This window comes from Pteronotus mesoamericanus, unplaced genomic scaffold, assembly GCF_021234165.1.
Source record: "Pteronotus mesoamericanus isolate MK-2021 breed Mesoamerican mustached bat unplaced genomic scaffold, CSHL_Meso_final contig_50, whole genome shotgun sequence".
NCBI lineage: Eukaryota > Metazoa > Chordata > Mammalia > Chiroptera > Mormoopidae > Pteronotus > Pteronotus mesoamericanus.
This window is the reverse complement of record NW_026555186.1, coordinates 4,868,228-4,892,533: the sequence shown is the minus strand read 5'-3', so window position 1 is coordinate 4,892,533 and position 24,306 is coordinate 4,868,228. Positions and strand designations below refer to the sequence as shown.

Below are 24,306 nucleotides of genomic sequence, written 5' to 3'. Positions count from 1 at the left end.
GCACTGGAATTCCCACAGACAGGAGGAACTTCGGTTGCTTAACAGGGTGGATAAGGAAGCTCAGGTGGAGGCTTTGGTCGGTCTGATTCTTACAGGGATCAGGACACTGCACACTCTCACTGGCAAGCCAGTATTTCCAATACACTAGTAAAGTTTAAGAATTTTGAGGACAGGTGGTAATGAAGCCAATTAGCAAATATCAATATATTCAAGACTTTTCCTCAAGCTGCTTGCATTCCATGCTTGTGATTCTTGGACATGATCCCCAGGAAGGAGACCAGCCAAGTGGAGTGCTCTTCTGTCCCATCCTCGTTGGAGCACTTTCTGTGCTCCATTTGGGAGGATTTTATTGCTTCTCTCACACACTTGAGGTATGTGCTACACATCCTTGAGGAATTTTGTTCTGCCAGTTAAAAAAAATGGTTAAGGTTTCGGGGGCGGGGCAGTGAGCGCACACGCCCTTGTGTCAGACTCTCTAAGGAAGGGGAACACGATGTCACAGAGCCAAAGGGACTTGTGCTCACCTGGCCATAGTCGGTCCGGAAGACGACGACACCCTCTGCACAGGAATTTACAGTACTTGGAAAATGCTGGCCATTTTCTCTCAGCCAGACCCGTGTTCCCTGCAAACAAAATAAACAGGACTGAATGATGAGTTTGGATTGCATTTGGTGGCAAAACACCACCCTCACAATTACTATGACTACCATATTCCTTTAAAAAAAAAAAGTTTTGAAACCCAAATGTTCTTCTCAAACACGCAAAGAATGACTCTTCTGAAAGCATCATCTGCAGGCTTTACTATAAACAAGTGTGTCTGAGAGAGTCCCACTTGATACAGAAAGCAAAGAAGGGACGGAGAAAATTGTAGTCCGTGTGTTACACAGTGCAATTAACTTATGGGAATGATCTCATTTCATTCACAAATACCTGTTGTGGCAGGTGCTATTTCCATGCTCCCTTTACAGATGAAGAAGTAGGGGCCTAAAGGTAAAGTAACTTGCTCAGTATCACAAGACTGAGAACTCAACCCACGCAGATGGGTTCCAGAAACCACAAATGTGGCTAGGTTACCACAGTGTTCCACCCCAAGAGGAGAACTCTTCGGGACCTGCAGGCTCCCATCTTCCCAGGTCCAAGCCCCATGCATTTGCCCGCTTGGAGGGCATCAGAACACTCCACTTACTTCCTACTTGTAGCAAATCTTAGTATCAACTGGACTCTCCAAGAGAGGAACTAACATTTTAGTAAAGATCAGAACCCAATCCAATGGTATGGATTTTGATAGGATTCCACCAGACACCTAATGCACTCCAAGGTCTGGGGTTGTAACCCAAAAGATAGCAACTTCCAGATCCCATTGTTTTAACCAAGGGCATTTTGGGGGACATTGATTTCATTTCCATTTTTTATTTCCCCACTGGACTAATGAAAAGATAAATATATATTTCAGCTTTCAATGCTGAATATCCTCTTCCTTTGATTTCACCACATAAAAGCCATGTATTTCCAAGGATGAGTGATTTTAAAAGTTTGAAGAAACTGGGGATTCGCTGGTCATTCCAATTGTAAAGAATTATCTTTATGATGGATGACGCATACCCATGTGATGAACAGCTTTAGTATCTCATTAACTTATTTCTACTCTGCTCAACAATTTTATTAACACCAACAAAAGTAAAACTGAGAATAATATACCAAAATTATCACTTGAAATAGCACTTAAACTGAACAACTTCTTTTTATAGAATTTTCAACTTCACTTTAGTGGCCTACTTAACTTTTGTTTTGATTTGAAATATTATGTGAAATATTTACAATACATTAGTTATGGTACATTCAACTTCCAGGTTAAGGGATTACTACTGCTCTATCAACAGAGAGTTGGCAGGAAACAAGTAACACAGAAGTAAACTCATCCCTGTATGCTACTTTTGTTCTTTATCAATATCAAAAGTAGAAGCTTCTCGTGATGGAGGGTCCATGAGGTGGGTGTCCCAGTCACATACTCAAATGACACCCTACAGCTGACAGTCATCCTCTTTGAGACAGGAACCTCCTCCTTTGAGAGGAAATGGAAGTTCGGGGCCTGGGTGCTCAGCTGGCGTAACAGAGACCCGGCCGGGCGGCCTCAAACCTCTCCAGCTCGTAATCACATGCGCTTCCCACACATCACACCAACTACGTCTGTCTCCTTAAAATAACTGATATATAAGTCAAGGGCTTTAATAGGTCAGTCAACAATTAAAATACAACACAGAGGTCCCTTTAAGTGGCCAGTTATCACATACATCCAATTGCTGCTCTCTCTCACCTTGCTAGGAGGAAAAGTGTAGGAAAATATAAAAACCCAATCTAAGTTACTCCCTCCACGACACTGAGGACCCTGTTTAAAATACACCAGTCAGGACACAAAACATGTGCTGTTACACCGGTACTCGGGATGCCTAATAAATAATCTTCGTTCGATGAAAGCACCTGGAGCCAGCTAGCTAGACACAGAGTCTCTGGAAGGAGGGGAACCCAGAGGCGGGGGGGGCCACGTGTGCGTGAGATTCTATAAGCATTTCCAAGAAGATTAAGGTGACTGAGGCCTCAGGCTGAAAGGGCACGAGCTTGTGTTCCCTGTAATTGCTCCCATGATTGATTCCCTGTGTGAGCGCTGCAACTCTCCTAGCGCCCCCTATTACACCCTCACACAAGGCCCCCGCCCTGGGCACCCCATTTCTCATTACTATGTGAGTATTAAGTAGTTAACGCACCCTCCTTTTACCACCCCTCCGTAGAGAGGTTGAAATCTTCTGTGATTAAGGTGGAAAAGAACATTAGAAATGAGTATGACGTGTTTCTCTATACATCCTGTACTCTGCTTATTCAAGAACACACGTAACAGCAAAAGCGGTGAGTTCTCATGTCCACAGAAGTGGGCAGCTCTAACGCCCACTTCAGGCAGAGATGCCCAAAACACCCAGAAACAGTGAGAACCAACTGTCTGTCAGTCCTGATTCTTTATGAGCGAACAGCTGTCCAAAAAGAACATTTACTTCAGGCCTCCCCTTAAGACTGCTCTTTCAAATATCATTCCTATCAAACCACATTATTAGTAATGCTTGAGAAAGATTTCCAAGGGTCTCAACTACTTCTTTCATCTTCTTTTTAATTCACACATTAGTGACTAGCATTTGAAAGCTTTGAAATACCTACACACGTGCAGGTACACACACCCGTATTCAAATGGAAATTTTCCAAGTCACAGAAGGTGAGAACTCTTATCATGAAATAATTCAGTGGGCCTCCATCCCAGAATCCTGGGTCCAAAGCATTGTTTCCTAGGATCATCAACTGTATCATTTTAATAAAAAAAAAAAAAAAATTCATATACACATTTCCCAATTAAAATTACCTAGTAAAGATAAATTGAGATTTTATTATAAAACATTACTGAACACAAACTGTCACCAGGATTAACATAAATCTGAAGACTCCCAGGGGCTATAAGGCATGCAGCTTCTTTTACTTGAGTTTTGTTGTGTTTCTTTTTATCTTTTCATTTGAAAGTGCTATAAAGCCCTTTGTTGACACAGCCATACATGATCAAACACTCAGTTCAACTTCCTTAGTCCAAAGGTCTTTTTCAACAGGTGTGAAGAGCTGCTGATAAGCAAGTTCTATGAAATCCAGCCCCAAATAGCAAATCTAGAGCCTGTGGGCCAGTTCCCCTAGATCTACCTGCAGCAGCTGGTTTCCACAGGTAGGAAGGGAAACACATGAAAAACTTCCTTTGTTCTTTGAAAAAATTTAAACTGGCAATTTTCATAGGATCAGAATTGCAAAGTAAAACCGTTGCAATGAGTATTTTCATACAGACTGTTTTCTGGTCACTCCTCGGAGTCCCCAAACTTTCTACTTCCCTTCTATTATATTAGAACATATGCGACCTGGTCCAGAAAAGAGGCCACCCACAGGTATCTGAAAATGAAGTCTCAAGCAGACATTTACCAGACCATCGAAGTCTGAATGGGAAAGAAAAATGTGCCCACCATATGCAAACCATTATACTCTGTCACTGTTAAATAAGGCTGATAATTTAATGCACAATGCAGGCACATGGAGAAAGCTCACAATTTGAGTAAAATATGCCTTTATAAGAAGGTAGAACAAGTTCAGCCATCACATACATATTTTATTAAAACTTGGGCAAGTTTTCATCTTAATCTTTGAGATGGATATGTGTTAAATTTAACAGCTAAAAACTTTTCTGCACATACTCACCAGTAACAGTTTTATATTATAAAGCTCTTGCACATAAATTTCCATCTCTTTTGATCTTCACTGCAACCCTATCAGATAGGGAGGCAAGAAATACCATCCTTTATTCAAAAGTGAGGTTCACAGGAGTTCCATTTTCCACTGCCAACAAATGATTTCTTAGCTAAGTTAAAAAGAGACCGACTATACCAAGTGTTGGTGACAAAGTGGAGAAAGTGGTGAGGATGTAAAACAAAGATGTTTCCACATAATCCTACCATATGTCCCAACAATTCAACTGCTAGTTTTCTATCTACTCAATGGAAAAAAATTTTAAAGCCTTGCATGCAAATATTCATGACAGCATTATTCATATAACCAATTACCAGAAATCACTAAAATGTCCATCAACTGGTACAGGGACAAAGTGTGATAAATCCCCACAATGGAACTCTTCAGTAATAAAAACAAATCACTGATAGAATCACCAAATAAAGATGAACTCCAGAAACCTCATGCTACATGAAAGAGGCCACACAAAAAGAGTACATATCGTAGGTTTCCTTTTACATGAAATTTTCAGGAGAGGCAAAGCCACAGACTGGACTGTAGAAGAGCTGCCTGGTGCTGGGGATGAGAGGGACTCTGACCATGAATGCGGAAAACGGGCCGTTGCGGGGACGATGGAGCTGTTCGACAGCAGGGCTGTGCTAACGGCCACACAGCTGTATAAATACACTGAAACTCATTCAACGGTGCGCCTCCAATGGGGGCATATTACTGTATGTAACTATATTTTGGTAGTTTCGTATCATTTAAAAAAATTAATCTCTCATATTATCTCCATTGTACATGAACATTCTTAACCATTCCAAATTAGGAAAAAGCCAATCATTTTTCTGTACCTGAGCGATGGAGGAGGTATCAAGATTTCTACCTAAATAAATAAATAAATAAACAAACAAACAAGCCCATAACAATTCATTGTAAGGGCTGTTTTAAAACTCGGAGTCCTGCGTTGACTTCATGAAGTCTCTGCTCTCCACTAACACAGACCAGGGAGCTCAGGCACCACACACGGTTTGCCCAAGGTAATCCAAAGATGAAATGTAAATTGCATAAGTGTCTCATGGAACTCAATTAATCATAAATCTCCAGCCAACTGCCTGTGATTTGCAGCGCCTCCCTGGGCAAGGAAGTTTACCTGGCCTCTTCCTCCTACCATGGCTACGTGAAGTAGTTTCACCAAGCCTAAAATATTTACATAAAAGCAGCCCTTTGCACAAAAATGCTTACTATTACCTAATTTAAGGTAAAGAAGATTAAAAAAAAAAATCACCATAGAGATTTCAACTTCCTATTGCCCTTTGAAAAACTATGTATCTCTTCTGATTTTAAAATTGATTTTCTTGAACTTTCAATGAATTAAATTTAAAAATAAGGTAGGGAAATAACCCTAAAAAGAGATAATGATGATGGACTTTAAATACCATGCTGTGTGGCATGTTGTAATTACAGATTCACAGAAAAGAGAGTACCCTTTAGCAAAACACACAACCCAGCCCCAGGCCTAGAACAGGGTGCCACACCTCCCTTTGTCCCACAACTGCTGACTTGGCCCATGTCAAGCACCATGGCTCTAGATTCTCCAACAACCTACATGATAAAGTCACAATTTGGTCCTGAAATGTGAACTGCCTTCTTTTTTTGGAAGACAAAGAGACCAAATAATTTAGTGAAGGATAAATTAAAAAGACTATTTAAATCTGGAGTAAATTCAGTAGCCAAAAGAAAGTTCTTATCCTCTTATCCATTTTTTTTTTTTTAATCCTCCCCTGTGGATATTTTCATTGATTTTAGAGAGAGAAGAAGGGAGAGGGAAAGAGATACATCACTGTGAAAGAGAGACATCGACTGGTTGCCTTCTATACACACCGCGACCAGGGATCGATTGATTTGGCAACCTAGGTACATGCCCGGACTTGGAATCAAACCTGCAACCTTTTGATGCCCTGGACGATGCTCCAACCATCTGGCCAGGGTAAGAAAGTTCTTATCTTTTTGTCTGTAGTGACTTAGTACAGAAGCAACCTGGCTTAGATGTCTCATGTGGAAGGCTAGGGAGTGAGGAAGGGGCTGGGGTCTATGTTATGAATGATACTGAATTCCAGCAGCTGGATGTGGATCATATATTATAGTACTGAGGATTTAAATAGCACTTTTTCTCCTGTTTATTTTTAATTGTGCTATAAATGACATAACATTATATTAGTTTCAAGAATCCAACAAAATGAATCGATATTTGTGTATACTGCAAAATGATCACCACCATATGTCTTGGTAACACCCATCACCACACAGTTACAAATTTATTTTCCTGCGATGGGAATTTTTAAGATCTACTCTTAGCAACTTTCAAATATACAATACAGTATTATTAACTATGGTCACCAAGCTGTACATTACATCCCAGGATTTATTTTATAACTGGAAATTTGTGTCTTTTGACCCTCCCCACCCATTTCTCCCACCTCCACTTCTGGCGAACACCCATCTGTCCTCTGTATCTTATCAAGTTTGGGGGTTTTTTTTAGCTTCCACATATAAGTGAGATCGCTCCTGTTTGTTGTTTTTGTAATTTGTTGGAAGAAGGAATACCTTTTCAATTCAGCAGATGTTACTTTTTTCCTAATCTTTATACTAAAATTTACTTCAAAGGACATACACATGGCTTTTACGACATTCAAAGCTCTAAAGCTGGTTTCTCAGCCTTGGCGTTATTGACATTTGGAACAAAGTAATTCCTTTGGGGGTGAAGGGATGTCCCAGATGACAGCCACTGATCTAGAGTCATACTAAGTTCTGAAGGAGATTTCAAAGCTACGCACTGTCCGAGACCTAATTAATTGAAAGCGACTCTGTGGTAAATTCTAGGAATGTCCACAACCTCCCAAAGTAGAATCAGCCTGAACACAGTATACTTGGGACTGATCTAATTTCCAGTGACATTAAACTGTCCATGCAGAAGGGAGGGAGAGACTCCGCAGCACCCCAGTGGTGCCAAAGGGACTCTCCTTTTCCTTCTCTCTATCCACTGGGCTGTTTGTTGTTGTTGTCGTTTTGATTGTTTGTTTTTAATGCACTTGAATATTCTACAGAACTGACTTGTAAGGTTTTTATGCAGATGATTTAAACTGCCCACTGTGCTTTTTCACCTAGGAGCTATTTCAACCCGAAGTGCTTGCAACCCCCAACACAAAACTTGTCAGAAAGCTTGGAAAAGGTGCAGAGAGGATGAAGAGGAAACATAATCACACTACGAAATAAGTATGAAAAATGCAGCGTGAACACAAGCAGTGCGAACACAGGCAGAGGGGACAAGGGAGTACTGTTGGCTGGGGACAGAACCAGGGGATTTAGAAATTAAAGGGGAAACTCCAACCTAAGCTCCCCCCTCCTCCCCACCACCCCCGTGGAGCCAGCCACCACTCGGTGGGGGGGGCCTGGAAATAAAGTGAAGAAAGTGGGCACCACTCTCTCAGAGCCTCCCCACACCAGTGGGTGGTCCTTTTAGACCCTGCCGCACAGCATGCAAAAAGCGTGGACCCACAACACTGAGTGATCTCCTGACTCATTCCCTCCCTGGTGCGTGACTGCAGGTTTTTAGATCTGAGCCAGCAATCAGCTCTGAACAACTATATCAGATTCCAAAGAGGAATGCTTCAAGCCAGCCCAGGGATGCCTAGGATGGAACAGGGGTGGGTGCAGGCTCCATCCCCGAAGGATACAAACCTCAACTAGATGCTGAGGCCAGGCCCAACTGTTAGGGAGGAGAAAGTATTAAAGGCAGGCTCAAGAGAGAACCTGTGAGCATACAGCCCATAACGCTGGATCCCAAGTCTGTACCTTTTTACTGTTGGTTGTAGGACTGCAACGGCGCTTGTTTTTTATTTAGGCAAGCCCACGACCAATAGCCCTGCCCCCACCAGACATGATGCCACCCTAAATTCCAGAGGGAAAAGTGTTGTTGACACTCTGCTTCAGGACTCATTTGCCACCCCTCAAAAATTATAGCAGAAGTGTTGGGTTATTGTTTCCAAGGATGGCCTATAGGGATCTTTAATGGCATTGCTTTCTAAAGAAATTTATTATGCTACTTGGAGCTATAATATACTTGAAGGTTTTGGCTATGTCATCTTCATCATAATTATTTCCTGGGCTTGCTTATGGGCCTAGGAACATTTATAGCACTATTTTCACAGGAAGACGTGTAGTGTCCCAAACAACTCACTCAGAAACACATCTAAAAAACAATACGAGCCCTGGCTGGTGTTGCTCAGTGGACTGAGCGCTGGCCTGTGAACCAAAGGGTCACTGGTTCATTTCCCAGTCTGGGCACATGCCTGGGTTGAGGGCCAGGTCCCTAGTAGGGAGCGCACAAGAGGCAACCACATATTGATGTTTCTCTACCTTCGTTCCCCTCTCCCTAAAAATAAATAAAATCTTTTTAAAAAAATATTAAAAAACCAGTATGGTTGTTAACTGAGGTCTATCTGTGAGCATTACTATTAAGTTCCCAGACAATTCATGCCATGCCTTTGGGTAACTCCAGTCCCCAGTGTACTCAGTGAGAAGGATCACAAGGCACCAACATTCCTTCTCATTGTTGTGACCATAGGTCACACTCTGTCATCACTATCAGGTACTAAGAAGGGCAGATTCCTTGCAGAGGATACTACGAAAACTGTATGAAGTGTAGATTGTAGAAAGGGAGAAAAAAGAGGAAAGGAAATGACAGAAGGTATCACCAACAATAAACTAACCTTTATATCTAGCAAGACACAGTGGCACACCCACAACTCCCAGTCTAAATCAAAACAAAAACAATTTCAGGCTAAAGGGCAAGACTCTGACATTACGAACTTACGATTCGGTAACGAGTTTATTCCCATGGTTATAGGGGTCCTACTTACCAACTGCTTCAGTCCTGATTTCATATTCTGATTTCTCCTAACTTCCTTGCAATCCCTCAAAACAGCTTTTCAGTTAAACTATACTGACCAAAAGTAATGCAAGAAATAAGTTAACATTGAATGAAATGAGACTTCTCCAAGCTGCAGAGACAATCTCAACACTATAGGAATGTGAAAATCCAAGGAACAAAAATGAAATGGTTCCCTCTATTAGCCAACCAACTGTCACATAGCCAACACATTTATGTTTCCAAGAAAATAAAAAATGGACCTAAACAGTCAGTCAACACCTCTAAAATTCATTCAATATGTATGTCATTTGACCTTGTCTGTCTATCCGTCTGTACATCCATCCATCCATCATCCACTAGGCCACATTTCCACAAATCCATGCTTCCCACAAATATCTTTTGAGCTTCTTATTTTGTATCAGTCACTATAAAAGATTCAACAGTATATAAACTTGTTCCTGCTCTAAAGAGATTACAATACATTAGAGGTAAACTACGCCTATTCTAAAACCCTTCCCACGTAGTCGCTTTCAAAGGGAATAATTCTGTAACATAAGCAGTAGAACAAGACAACAAAGAGAAGCAGGTAAATCGAGAAAAGACATGCAAATTTTATAAAATGAGTAAAGACTGTCCTGATTCTAAGGACTATTAAAAACTAGTGGGAAATCCTCTCTGGGAAACAAAAAATAGCTGGTTTTAGAACTGCATTCCACTCTCTTTTTAGTGGAAACAGTAGGAGACACAGAACAGAAGGGCAATGAAAGCCATCACAAGATGCTTGCACTCTGCATGGAATGTAACACCAGATGGACTTTACCTCTAACTTCCTAAAGTTTATTGTCCTTTCCTATCCTTGACATGAATAATTTTTTTAAAAAAACCTCACAAATAAACAAAAACTGATAAGATTAACTTAATGAAATCATAGTGTTCTGGCTACCATCTGTTTTTAGAAAAAAATACACAAACTTCCTCAGAACAGGAATTAGTCAATACTTCATAAAAATGAATGACCCAAGAACACAGTGGGAAGTAAATCAACTTAAAACGGCTATTTCCCATTGCTATCGCACACATTCTAATTAATGCCTTTGCAGAATTTTATTAAATTTCAAAAACTAATATTTTTCACAAAATCATATTTTGGAATTAAAAGGTGCTTTAAAGATAATCCTATCCAATCAAAACACAGATCATGCTGGCGAGCAAGTGGAGGAATTAGACACCTCCTACACTGCTGCTGAGTGTAATATGGTGCAGCTGCTGTGGGAAAGTCTGGCAGTTCCTCCAAAAGTTAAACACAGAGTTACCATATGACCCAGCAATTCCACTCCTGGGTTTATACCTGGAAGAAACGAAAGCGTATGTGCACATATCAAAACCTGTACACAAATGCTCACAACAGTTCCAAAGTGGAAATAACCCTAACGTCCATCAATTGATGAACAGATTTTTAAATGTGGTATATCCACATAATGGAATATTATTCCGTGATCAAAAGGATGGAGAACTGATCCATAGTACAGGATGAATGAGCATTGAAAACATTAAGCTAAGTGGAAGAAATCAGTCAAAAGGACCACATTTCGTATGATTCCATTGATATGAAATGCCCAGACACTATACCCATAGAAACAGGAGGAGATGGCTGGTTTCCTAGGGCTGGTGTAGGAGTGACTGGGTGATAGGTAAGGGGTTTCTTTATGGGGTGACAGAAATGTTCTAGAACTAGATAGTGGTGATGGCTGCATAACTATTAGTATACACCAGTATTAGGATAGCAGTATATACTAACACTAGTATTGGGTTTGCCAAAAAGTCCATTTAGTTTTTTCCATAAAATAAGACATTTTTCATTTTCACCAATAACTTTATTGGTTTGGGTACTTTGAGAGTGTCAGCCACCTCCCGCTACTGACTAGTGGGTAGAGGCCAGGGGTGCTGCTAAACATCTTCCAATGATTAACAGCCCCACAGCAAAGAATTATTTGGCCAAATTGTCAATAGTACCACGAAACTTCATAAGCCCCTTCTGACACATTCAATCAATCACCGCCCTTTCTGAATACACTGCACACATTTTTTTTTTTTTGCATTTCAGCTGTGTTTTAACCTTTCTTGAAATAATAAAGCATAATACGCCAAAAATGTTGTTTATCTTTTTCCATCTTCAATATTAAAATGGCTGCACAGAAAATTACCAAGTTTTTTTTTTTTTAAAGCATGCTGATATGACAACTGTCACAATAGGATCTAATGAAATTTTTTCACATGAAGTTAAAGACAACTGAGCACTACGAGAGCTATCGTATAGAAAAAACTAGGTGAACCTTTTGGCCAATCCAATATCTAGTGACTATACTAAAAAACAACTGTATACTTTAAAAAGGTGAATTTTATGATGGGTGAATCATATCTCAAATAAGAAAGAGGAAAGGAAAAGAGACAAGCAGCTACACAGAAAAACAAGCACACCCATGTGTGGCTTCAGTCACTCCCTGGATCCGGTTATCCCAAAGGCCACCTTCATCCCTGCCCTCCCACGGTCCATATGCCAGGGAAGCCCTCTCTTCAGCTTCCACTGGTTTTGGCTGAGCTTCTACCACTTACAAGCAAAGGAGCTATCAGCTATTATTTGTCACAGGCAAATATTATGACTTTCAGAAGATATCTAGAAAGCAATTCACACAAGAGATCTATGCCAATGACGCCAGCTGGCTTTCAGTGTTTTCCTTAGAACACTAAAACAATAGTTATATCAGTGCTTTGTTGATTGGATGGATGTTATACTAGGATTTACATTACTTGTACTATAGGAGGCAGAGGTGGATTAATTTTACTTGCCCTTGAATCTCCAGCACCTAAAATAGAGCTTGGACACCCTAGATGAGGGCTGAGTGTTAATTAATTCACTCTCGACGCAAATCCTATCTCAGAGCTCTGCTCAATGCCCAAGGGACACATGGTAGCATCTGCAAAAACCGTGTTACAGAGAAGTTGCAGGATAATACAGAGTCCCCACACATCCCCCAGTTGTTAACATCTTACATTCCTGGGGAACAGTTGTCACAACTAAGGAACACTGACTAGTCCATTACCATAAACTTCATTTGGATTCCACCATTTCCCCCATAAAGCCCTTTTGCTGTCCCAGTTTCCCAACCGTGACATTATTTCTCATCATCATGCCTTACATCTTCCCTGATCTGTGACAGTCTCTCAGACTTCCCTTGATTACAGGCCTTAACTGTTTTGAGGAGTACAGGTCAGGTAATCCATGGAATGTCCCTCAGGTGGCGGTTGTCGGGGCCTTCTCTCAAGGTTAGATCAGAGTACGCTGGTTTTCAATGATGGCTCAAGTCATCGGGTCAGGCCACCTGATGGGAATCCTGGCTTTCTTGCACCTGATCGTGGCCAGGGACAAATTAACCCCCATGGCCCTCAGTTTCCTCAGCTACAGAGGAGGAGAAATAAACTCTCTCCACCTCCGAGGTTACTGTGGGCATTTAATGAAACAAAGGTGAGTGGATAAGCAGAAATTCCCTGTAGAGAGCAGAACTGGCCACTGACTGACTGAGCAAGGAAGATGCGGTGCCAAAGACAACCCAGACTAATAACACCACAGAAGCCTTCAGGCTAACAGAGATGAAGATCAGATCGTTTAAACTTGATGCCTCAGGACGAATCTGGGGATACATATGTACAGAGGACCTGCGCCTGGGGGTGCTGAGGAAGGAAGCGGGCCTCACAAATCCGGCTTCTGAAGGACGAATGAATAGGTCAACCCCTGCCAGGCAGGTGGAAGCCTCAAGCTGAAAGGTCCAATTCTGCAAATTAGCCAAGCGCCACTCAGGCTAAGATACACAGTAACTTGGCTTACCTGCTTGACTTAATCACCATCCGTAAACTATTAACAGTCCACACAACTGAACAATGAAGTCATTCACCTTTGTCCAGTCCAAGAAAGAAAAAAGTCTCAGCCTCAAACCCACCAAGCGCTGGAAACCACTAAGACTAAAATTGCCTCCCCGCCCTAACCAATAAACTATGGGTCAAATTACATTGTCTTGCAAGGCAATAGACTTTTTTCTATGTTTTTACAAAAACAAGCAGCAAAACACAGCGGCCAAGTCATTTGCAGGTATCAACTTTGAATTCCATCTCAGTTCAAAAGACCCTAGGTCACTCAAAAATTGGAAATTCTCAGGAATCTCCAGAAGAGGGGACTGGAGAATGTAGTTAAGATCCCGCTGGGGTGGACTAGGAGAACGAGCTGAGCCCGGTGGGCTGAAGTCTGTGGTCTGCTAAGCTAATATAGCCAGGCCCCACTGGGACAAGTAACATGAAGCTCAGAGCTATGAAGCTAAAAGAAAGTTCCTCCCAGTTTCTCCTGGCTCCTGGATGCCAAGCACGGGCTAGACCAAAGTGGTCCTGGTCCATGAAGGCCCTCTGCTCCCCCTCTCATTCCCAGGAGGCTCTCACTACCTAAGGGCCAGCGGTGAGGACAGGCTGGACCCTACCAAGGAGCAGTTTCCCCGGCGAGACCACAGGACATTTCCTAGGAGTGAGGTCCAGCCCTCCCCCAACCCCAGGGTACCCTTGCGAGAGAGAGAGAGAGAGAGAGAGAGAGAGAGAGAGAGAGAGAGAGACCCTCCCCGCCCCCCACCTTACAAAGTCTGACTCCTGGCTGGAAGCAAAGGCCTGCCTGCAATAAAACGCTACAATGGTGCACCCTTAACGCAGAGGGGCTCTTCCTCTAGGACAGGGTGGGAGGAGATGGAGGGTGAAGCCCACTAAGCAGGGCCAGGCAAGCGCCCCACTGAGGAGGCGGGATTTCTGCCCCTAAGCCATCCGCCTGGCCCACTGCTTCTCTCTGCAAAATAGGGTCCTTGGCCACAGCACAGGCACAGGCACACGGCAGGAAAGTAACTACAGGCAGAGGGAGGCATAACTCAGATGCCAGGCCAAGCACACACCCAGGCACCTATCCAGGGACATAAACACCCAGCAGGGAGGCTCTCATCCCTGACTTCACAGCAGAATCAAATGTGCCGGAGCCCTTTAGCCTCGGCAGAGTCCAGGGATCCACTCCAGGTGTGCACACTTGGGAGGTCAGGGGCTGGATCTTCTGTGGCTCCACCCCGATTCTAGGCTCATTTGGGGTGAGGGCTGGGGGCTCCTTCCCCTGCCCCCATCAGCACATTCACCAATTCAGAGACTCTCAACCCCGGTGTGACTCCAAGGAAACAAGGGCTCCGCACAAAGCAAACACCGCTGAAACAAAAAGCACTGGGTTTAAAATCATGAACCTCAACAGCTGCCTTGCAGGGAAAGCATTAGGTCCAAGCGAAACCAGGAAGGGAGAGAAGGAGGGACAAAAGTAAGTTGGTTAGTGAACAACATAGAGAGTCCGTCACAAAACTGACTGCATTGCCCCTGAGTAATTTACTATATAATGCTGACAAACACCGCTGGGCTGATTTGCTCCAAAAATCAATGGCCACTGCAATCCACATATTTGTTTTGAAATCAGTTAAAAGTCATTTTAAAACATGTTCATTTAAAAATTATTTTAGAAGTCCCCGCAAAAATTATAACAAAGCTCACTTGCTAAATATCACCTAAAAATGTATCCTTTTAAATAAAGCAAGTGCACTTTATTAGCATTATTCCGGGATTCTGCAGACACTCCAATGGACTCTACCATAATGGCCTATTCCAAGACACATGCAAAGTGCCCTGCTGGTGTGTGAAATCAGCATCCCTAGATAAATCCATGTAAATCTGTGTTTAAGCCCAAAACTCAGCTTTGCAAATGGCTGTAAATCTTCCTTACAAGCTTCCACAGAAAGTCTATGTGCTGCTCCCTCCTGCTAACACCAGGCAAACTGGAAGACCTCTCATGTCCTACAAATCCAAACTCCTTTGTTCTCCCAACAAATGCCACAGAGGTTTGTCAACAGACACTGGAAATCCAGAGACATAACCATTCATCTCCACTACACCTCAATTTACAGGCTCTAGTGACGGCTCCCCCGGGGGACACGCTGCCTGGGCCACAAGGTGTAGCATCATTTAGAAGGGCAGAGCCAAAAGGGGAAAAGCCCCTCAAAAGAGGTTTGTTTAAATGCAAAAGGATCTCTGAGAACTTCAAGGACAAAATGTTCTCGGTGGCTAACAGAGAATTCAGGACAATCATGGGCAACCTACCAAATGCTATCACGCACTTGAAGAGTGTCATTAAAACTCTACAGACCTTCCTAATCTTAAGAACTCCTTGAACTCTTTTTGTTCTAAGAAAGAGCTGACCTCCAAGCATGTGTGCCCTCTTGCTGTCATCAATCACAGGCTGGCAGATAAGCAGAATTCTCCTAAGAAACCCTGCTGGCGGGGCAGCGAGGTCTGCAGCCGCTGAGCAGTGAAGGAAGCAGTGCGTCCCCCTGGGGTAAGACCAACAAGAGCCATCGCCAGCGGCTCACAGACTCCGGAGACGAAACCGCTAGGCGCTCGCTCCCTGCTCCATGGTTCCCAGCGCCCCTGAGCCCTTCTCGCCTGCTGGTTAAGCGCATCTTTAGACCGGGGCTCACAGCAGACTTTGTGCAAGCCACGTGTGGGTTTTAAATTTTCCAGCAACCACATTTTTTTAAAAAAGTAGAAACAGTTCATATTAATTTGAACACCATTTGTGATTTAATCCTATAGATACAAAATATTATCACTTCCACAGGTAATCAACATAAACATGTATTAATGAGAATTTTACATGTGTTCTTTGTACTAATTCACAAAGACTGGTGGGTATTTTAGACTCACTGAACATCTCCCTTCAGAATGGCCGTATTTTAACTGCCCACTGAACTGGACCATGAGGTTCTAGACACTGGAATCCAGAGACATTACGTGAGCTAACATGGGTGGGGGTGGGGTGGGTGTCAAGACAGTGTCATCTTTTAGTTTCTTTCTCATTTTAGGGAACAAACTTCCTCAGTGACAACCAGCAAAAGGTATGTATGCATTACTCATCACCTCACCTGCCCCACCCTATCCTGCCTTAGTTCGACATTCCCCTGGGGTGATAAAAGGACGATCTTTTTCTCTACCTCTGAAATATTAAAAGCATGTGAGATAAATTACAATTGCTCAAAGAGAGCAAATTCTACGGGCCCACTATATAAGATGATTAAAACAGCATTGGGAAACTAGGTACATAAACTCCCCTGTGACATTTTTTACCAAAGGGAGGAAGACAGACATATCTGTTTCCTGTAATACAAAACTCACAGCAATTTCAACAGCAATGTTTTATAACTTCTTGAACTCTTAATTGCACATGTCAGCTCATTAGCTGAGTTATTGGTGGTTTAGAGTTAAGACAAATAAAACTAGACAATTAATTATACATCGAGCAGCAGAAAGCATGTGCTTTCACCCTGAAACTGCCCTCTCCTTCTCCCAACCATAACCAGGTATTTTTAATGTGATAACAGGAAGAGAGTCTTGCAGCCCTAATAAGAACTGCCTAAGGCAAATGTGTTTTTGATTGGAGTTTCCATGAGCTATCGTTTAGAAAGAGAATGTATTGAGCAGCAGCGGTAACTAGCCTTGAGCCTGGAGTACAGAGATCTGAAGCAAGAAAGTCTGCAGAGAAACATTGTACATCCCCCTCAGTAACCGGCAGGGAGGTGAGCAGCTCAGACAGGCAAACTGGCTTTTCAAAACATGGGGCTGTGCCATCCAGGGACAAAGGCCCAGCCAGACCATCTGTCCTCAACACCTCCCATGTCTGATGCCCCCATCCTAGTTCCCACACCCAGCCCTGTTCCTCTTCAATTTATGTGACACCAAAGGCCAGTATGATCCCTGCAAACCCACATCCCTGCCTTACTTAAGCCTTTTTTACTTGGACAAAACTCCTCCCGCAGCCTATGAACCCTGCATACTCCAGCCCCTGCCACCCCCTCCGGCCTCCCCTGGGCTTTTCTCTGTCCTCTCAGCCAGGCCGACCCTCTCTCCACTGATCCTGCCAGTGGGACGCATGCACCCTTTTAGCCTGAGCATCAACAGCACCTCCCTTGGGAGGCCCTTGCCCGTCTGCTCACATCGGTCACCTCTGCTCCTGCATCTTTGGCCCCTGATGGCGAAATCAATGCATAAATAAATAACTCCTGCAATGCCAGCCCTCGCTGCTAGACAGGGGCCAGGACCCCGTCTGCTGGAGAGCCAGAAGGAGACTCGTAACAAAGGTCCAAGCACACGGTAGACTTCAGTGTGAACTACCCCCTCCCCACCCCCGACACTTTGCCAGGAGCGTGCATCTGTCTTTTACTAGCCCTGCCCCATTAACAATGACCCTGACATTTTGTGGCCAGCTCGCTTCCTGAAGCCTATCAATAGCACTTAAATAGGTGGGAATACGGGTATTACAGATTCTGGGGTTCACATCTGTGGAAACTAGTAACGCAAGTGATAGCTACACCCTAAAAATACATCATGATCCTGAATTACCTACCAATGCCTCTCCTCGTCTACAGTCCCCACAATGCGCAGTCAGTCCCTTCTTACCCTGGAGCCCAGGCGCGGGTCGCTCACTGCCCAGCGCCACCGTGCTGCCTCCAGGGCTGGCCAGACTCGATTTCTGGATTTCTGAAAGGGCGTAGGAATTCCACCGCCACCCCAGCCCAAGCACCCTGGCTCCCTGGCAGCCCCGAGAGTCAGGCCAACATGAGGCCATATTTTCCACATGGGTGGGAGTTCATTTAAAAATGACCGATTTCAGAAACTGTTTGCTTTTTCAACCCAGGCAGGGGTATACAAGAGGATTTTCCAGAACTCTGACCTGGTGTTCTATTTCTTTCATGAAATCCCAAGATAGGCTCTCACCTTTTAGCCAACTCATTTTACCTAGAGAAGCACCACCATCCAAAATTCCAAATGCACTCATTCATTCTGCAAATATTGACTTAGCCCTTTTTGGCTGTATTAGGGCCAAGAAAGACACAGAATTCAAAAAGGCAAGGACACGGGCTTCAGAATCCAGCAGGCCAGACTCCATTTCCCCGACTGGCCACATAACCCTGTTGAATAACAGTCACAGCAGACGCATCAACCGCCTGCCAGCCACTTGGCTGAACACTCCACCTGCGCTAACTTGTTCAATTCTAACACCGGCAACTAACACGCGCAGCTAACAACGCTCCCCTTTCACAGATGTGAGAAATGAGGCACAGAGCACTTAAAGAACTTGTCTCACATCCCAGAGCTAACAGGCAGTAGAACTGGTTATCTTTCTTTCTTAAAAAAAAAAATAAAAATAAAAAAATAAAAAAGCTTTATTCATGTAAAATTTATATATCCTCAAATTACTTACACCCAGGCACCTCTAACCACCTGATTCCACACAGTCCTGCCTCTCCCATCACTTAGCTTTCCTGAGACAGTTTCCTATCGTACAGATCGCAAATAAGCTCTAATCAGCAGAGACGTGAAGAGGTTATATTAAGGAAGTGAGTATTAGTAAGATGGTGTTGATGTCTGGCAGAGAGCACTGCTCCACAGCCTGAAAATGGATAAAAGACAATCGCCTCTCAGAGTTTAATTTAATCAGAGACAGGCCTAGTAAATACAGAAAATAGCCATAATAAAACGCAAAGAGAGATAAATGACAAGTGCAGACAAAAAGAAAAAAAAAAAGCAAAGGGAAATTGGGTGTTTACAAGACTGAGGATCTGTGTTTCTTGATCTGCAGTATTTGCAAAAGAGAGAACACTGAGCTGAACATCAAGCTAAGTCACTTAAAACACAAACTACTGAGGAGAGCCCGGAGCCCCTATTAGGGGTCTTGCATAATTGACCCATATAACCTGACTCTGCTTGCTGTGGACAGTGGTCTAAACCCCCTTTTCTACAGATAGGTATGACCATCTTTAAGCTAACCAACACACATTTGGCTTCCAGACTCTGAGAACACACTTCCAAGAATAATCTCAGGGTACTCAACCTCCGACGTTTGTCTGGTCTCATTCTGCAAAAGTTACTGTTGTCTGTGAGGAGAGCTGTTGCCCTCACTGACCTTGAAACCCTCTGCTTCAAACTGTCACTGCCCTTGCAGACCAAGTCCCACTGCTAGAGCGACCTCCCTGACACCCAGCCTTCCCCAGGCACGGCCCCCAGCCTGCCAGGGCAGTGGGCCCCTTCCAGCTCCACCCACAGACGTGTGCCCCAAGGTGGGAAAGTTCTGCCAAAGCAAAAGGCAGTATATTATCTTAGACATAACCTACTTTCAAATACATTTTATGGCTCTCAGGAACCTATGACACCAACTGATCTCTTGTTTACTTTTAAAGAATCAACTCCCTGCTGGGGGAAGAACTATGAAACTTAACCCCTGATTTCAAAGATACCAGCTGGCTGAGAAGGGCCGTCACACACATCACCCTGGTACTGACCCACATGAGGAGAACATATGGGTCCATCATGCGAGTTGTGGGGACTTAAGAGTAGCTTGTTAACAAAGTAACATCTGAGGAGGCAGAACAATCTAGCAATTGTTGAGTCCAATTTCCTGTTCCATATCTTCTGTGGCAAATCAAAAACAAAGAAAAGAAAAGCACCCCTGCATTAAGATGGCCACATCCTCCACTCAGACCACGTCAGAGGCAACAGCGATTTCTTACACTTGGCGTTTTCACAAAAGTGGTTACGGCATCTCACAAGCAGTACATATCCATAAACGGGCCCGTAAGGCACCCACCGCCTGACAGAACAGCTGTTTCCTGGGCCACTCTCAGGGCGTCCCCATGGTCACTCAATGTAGGGTCCACCCTGGTCCTCCCCCCACCCCTCAATGCCTCTATAGACTGGAATGATGAGCCAGCAGGTTTACCTAAGAGGAAAGGGATGTGAACCCTTTACTTGAGGAAGGGTCTAAAGCAAGTTTTGCAACATCAGTACCACTGACATTTGGGGCCAGATCATCCTTTATTATGGGAGGCTGCCCTGTTCATTGTAGCAAGTTTAGCTGATCCCTAGGTTCTACTCATCTACTCATCAGATAAGTTCATCCCAAACTGCAACAAGCAAAAATATCAGCAAATATCCTCCAGGAAAGTGGACAAAATGACCTCAGCTGAGAGCCTTCTTTCCTTCAGACCAGTGATTTTTTCAGGCCTACTGACATCCCACCTGAATTAGTTTTACTGATGTATTTATTTTCTTAGTTTCCAATCAAGCTTTTTAATGAAAAGACCATAGCGTAACAGTTTCTCATTCAGACTACATGGAGAGAGCAGTCTTCGGTGAATTGTTTTTCTTCCACACTTGCAGCTCCGACCTGCATTGATCCAAACTCTTGAGGGACGTGAACACGTGATGGCTGACAGCGCGGTGGCCAGGACAGGAGTGCAGTCACAGAGGCCACTTTAAATCACTAACTTCAAGGACCCGATGTCGGAAGCCTGAACGGCAGAAACCACCTTATCATCTCTCCAAACTTTCGCCTCCTCCGCCCCCACCTTGAAGAGTTCCGCCATCACTAGGTAAAAAGCTGACATTCTAAACAATCCTATCCCCCACGTGCAAGAGGTGCCAGAATGCTGTGGATCCTGCCACGGATGTCTGAGTTACCCCTTCTCCTCTAATTCCCCTGGTGAGTGTGGAGAAGAAGAAAACTATGTACATTCAAGGACCCAGATCTTCATGATTTCTAATAAAATAACCACATGAAAACAGTTTACTTCCTCCTTGTCTGCTCTTTGCATGCCTCTTTGTAACTTTATTAAATGGTGGAGGGAGGCTGGATTCAAAACAGAAGTCATTCCAGAGCACATAATTATTACACGGCCTCTCAAATGAGAGACAGAGGACAAGCCAACAGAAGAAGCAGAAGAAGAGGGGCGCACCCACAGGAAGCACAGCAGAGGCTGGGGGACCCCGAGGAGAAAGTATCAAATGCTACAGAGAGGGCCAGAGGAGCTGCCAGCGATCACTGCATCTACTGTTGCCAGATCACTGTGACAGCCTTCTCATTCACAGTGATTTATTGGAAAAAGAAAACAGAGAGGACACAGGACAGTTTCATCCATCCTTAAACTTAGGTGGAGGGCAGGTATAGGGTATGGATAAATCATTAAATATAAGATTATTAAACCAATAGAAAATAGAATTAAAAAGTGGGAGCTCTGTGAAAGCTACCTTGACTCTATACACCGAAATACAAATAAAAATACATCCATTCCAGTCTCTCTAAATGTGGGCCTCTTGCCAGACAGAAATCAAGATGTACATTATATACACAAGGTGTATTAAAAACATAGACATTATTTTTATATAGTGTCATACACACATATATACTAAAAAAAAAGAGGCAACACTAGAATATTATTCAGCCAAAAAAAAAAAAAAAAAAAAGGAATGAAATACTGCAAGCTACCAAATGAACGAAGCTTAAAACTATGTTAAAAATCAGACACAAAAGGTCGTACACTATATGATTCCATTTACATGAAATATTTAGAATAGGCAAAATCCACAGAGACAGAAAGCAAACTGGTGGTTGCCAGGGGTTGGGGGAGCGGTGAGTGGGGAATGACTCTTTAATGGGTTTGGGGTTTTATTTGGGGTTGAAATTAGGTCACAAAGATGGAGCCCTGACCTGAGAGTATTAAGGTCCTTATAAGAAGAGACACCAGACACCTCGCTCACACACACTTGCTCTCCCCGCTGCCCCCTCCAGTGTTGAGGACACAACCACAAGGCAGCTCTCTACAAGCCAGGAAAAGAGGCCAAAAACTGAATCAACCAGCACCTTCATCTTGGACTTCCAGCCTCTAGACTGTGAGAAAGTAAACATCTGTTGTTTATAAGACGCCAGTCTGTGGCATTTCGTTGTGGCAGCTCAAGCAGACTGAGACAGGACAGTTTTATCAAACCTATTTTACAAACATGAGCATGAGGCACTGAAGGGTGACTGGCTTGCCCAAAGTCACATACTGGACAGCAGGGGGACAGCATCCAAGCCCAGGCAGTGGGCTTCCCCAGCCTCCCTGTCCAAACTACACTCTGTGGGGGAGGTCCTCAGTCACGGACACGTGAATGACAAAGAGGGATGGGGCAGAATCTCAGTATGGCATCCAACTCTTCAAACCTCACAGCTCTGCAAAAAGGCAGAGTAAGATTTTAACCTTTTCCCCCTATCAAGAGATAAGATTATTGAGCTTTTATACCAAGTAAAACATATGGAATGGGCCCAAAAGACTGAACAACGTGGGGATCCATTCCAAAAATGCAGAAATTTAACCTAGATAACACCCTCTCAAACAGTGTCACAATAAATATTTTTTAGAAGCAGGCTAAAACTACTCCAAAAGCAAACATAAGCCATCTTCTCATTCTCTTTCTTTGCTCCAAAGTTAAGCAGCAGCACTTCTTTACTACTTGGAGAGTACACGCCCCAGTCAAGTGTTTGGCCCACTCAGAGAGAGAGAGAACACCGATTTGTTGTTTCACGTATTTATGCATTTTTATTAGTTGATTCTCGTATGTGCCCTGACCAAGGATTGAACCCCTAACTTTGGTGTATTGGAATGACACTCTAACCAACTGAGCTACCCAGCCAGGTCAGGCCTTCCAGTTTTTAAAGAAAACCGGGTATGTCAATGTCTATGAATTGGCTTAATTCGTAAAATGTTGACAAGTAATGCAGAACATTTTGTTTTTAACTCTTTCCCTCTGTCTAAAAAATCAATTTAAAAAATTCTTAATTAAAAACAAAACAAAACAAAACAAAACACCTAGAAGGCTTGGCCACACGGAGCCTTAACTCCCCCAGGTCTGCGAGCCACAGCCAACCACAGTCCCGCCAGGCCCTATCACCGGCAAGCTGGCCCATTTATTTTGCACATAGTGCCTCCATTCAGAGAAGGCTTTTGAAGGAAAGTGTTTCAATTATTTAATGGGCTTGTCAGGCAATGCTCTTAATTAAACTTGGCTCAAATCAAAAGGAAAATGAGCATGATTTTAGGCCAGTCATGAACATAATATATTGAATCAAATCTTAATTCTGACCAAATGACAGAATAAAGCCCTTTTTAAAAGCACGAATTTAGCCACTCAAGTGAGTAAGGATTCCATTTAGAGCTGCCAGGGGTTAAGGCTTCCAACATCTTTCACCTGCCACCCTGCTCCACGACTAATACGCGCATGCGTACATGTACATACGCGCACACGCGCCCCCCGCCCCCACGTCACCGCCTCAATATTGAATTTCAGCCTCCAGCAAGTCAGACTTTTTCCATTAGTTTCATCTGGGATAATTCCTGAGCTATAGGCATGCTTCCTGGCCGGCTGCCAACTGAACGCCAGAACACAAGGAAATTCTGTTTATTCCTCAAAAAAAAAATAATTGATTCTATCTTCCCTTTGGTGTTTATAAAGTTCACCAAAAAGGGGCTTACGTTTCTCACAGTGCTTCCATTCTTTCGTGATTGATAACCTGACATCAAAAACTGTTGCTTTCTCTCCAGTGATAAAACAAACTACTTTCATATTCAGAATTGAAAGGTGCGAAAAATAGAAAATAGAAAAGGTAAAAGAAGCTATGCATATTCTCTTAAAACTCTTGCCAGATTAGTTTTTTAAACTGATTTGAGAGAGAGAGAGAAAGTCACGTCTATTTGTTCTTCCACTTACTTGTGTATTCATTGGTTGTTTCTTGTATGTGCTCTGACCAGGGACTAAACCCACAACTTTGGTGTATGGCGATGACATTCTAACTGAGCTACCCGGCCAAGGCATTGCCAATTACTTTAAAAAATCCAAACCATGAATATAATCAACTCTTCTCTCACTAGCAATAAAGCTGGGAGCAGGACACACGGTAATTTTGGCAGAAAATCCAGGCCACTGTGCCATAAATTGGATGAACATCTCAAACCACAATGTTCTGCTTCTCTTCCCCTGGCCATGGGAAGCTTAAGACTGAATGATTAATTTCAAGTCTGCCCCCTGATCTTGGAGAATCTCCTCCTTCACAGGTCTGTCGTTGGAGAAACTGTGATCTGCAGAGCTGGGACTCC

At 43.3% G+C, this 24,306-nt stretch overlaps 1 protein-coding gene across 1 annotated transcript in view; it reads right to left on the bottom strand.

The window, feature by feature from the left end:
• Positions 1-24,306, bottom strand: part of MYO10 (myosin X) — a 191,586-nt gene that overhangs the window by 148,322 nt on the left and 18,958 nt on the right. Inside the window, exon 2 of the mRNA XM_054578310.1 lies at positions 525-623. Coding sequence (XP_054434285.1) covers positions 525-623 — 99 coding nt within the window. The remainder of the gene's footprint in view (positions 1-524; positions 624-24,306) is intronic.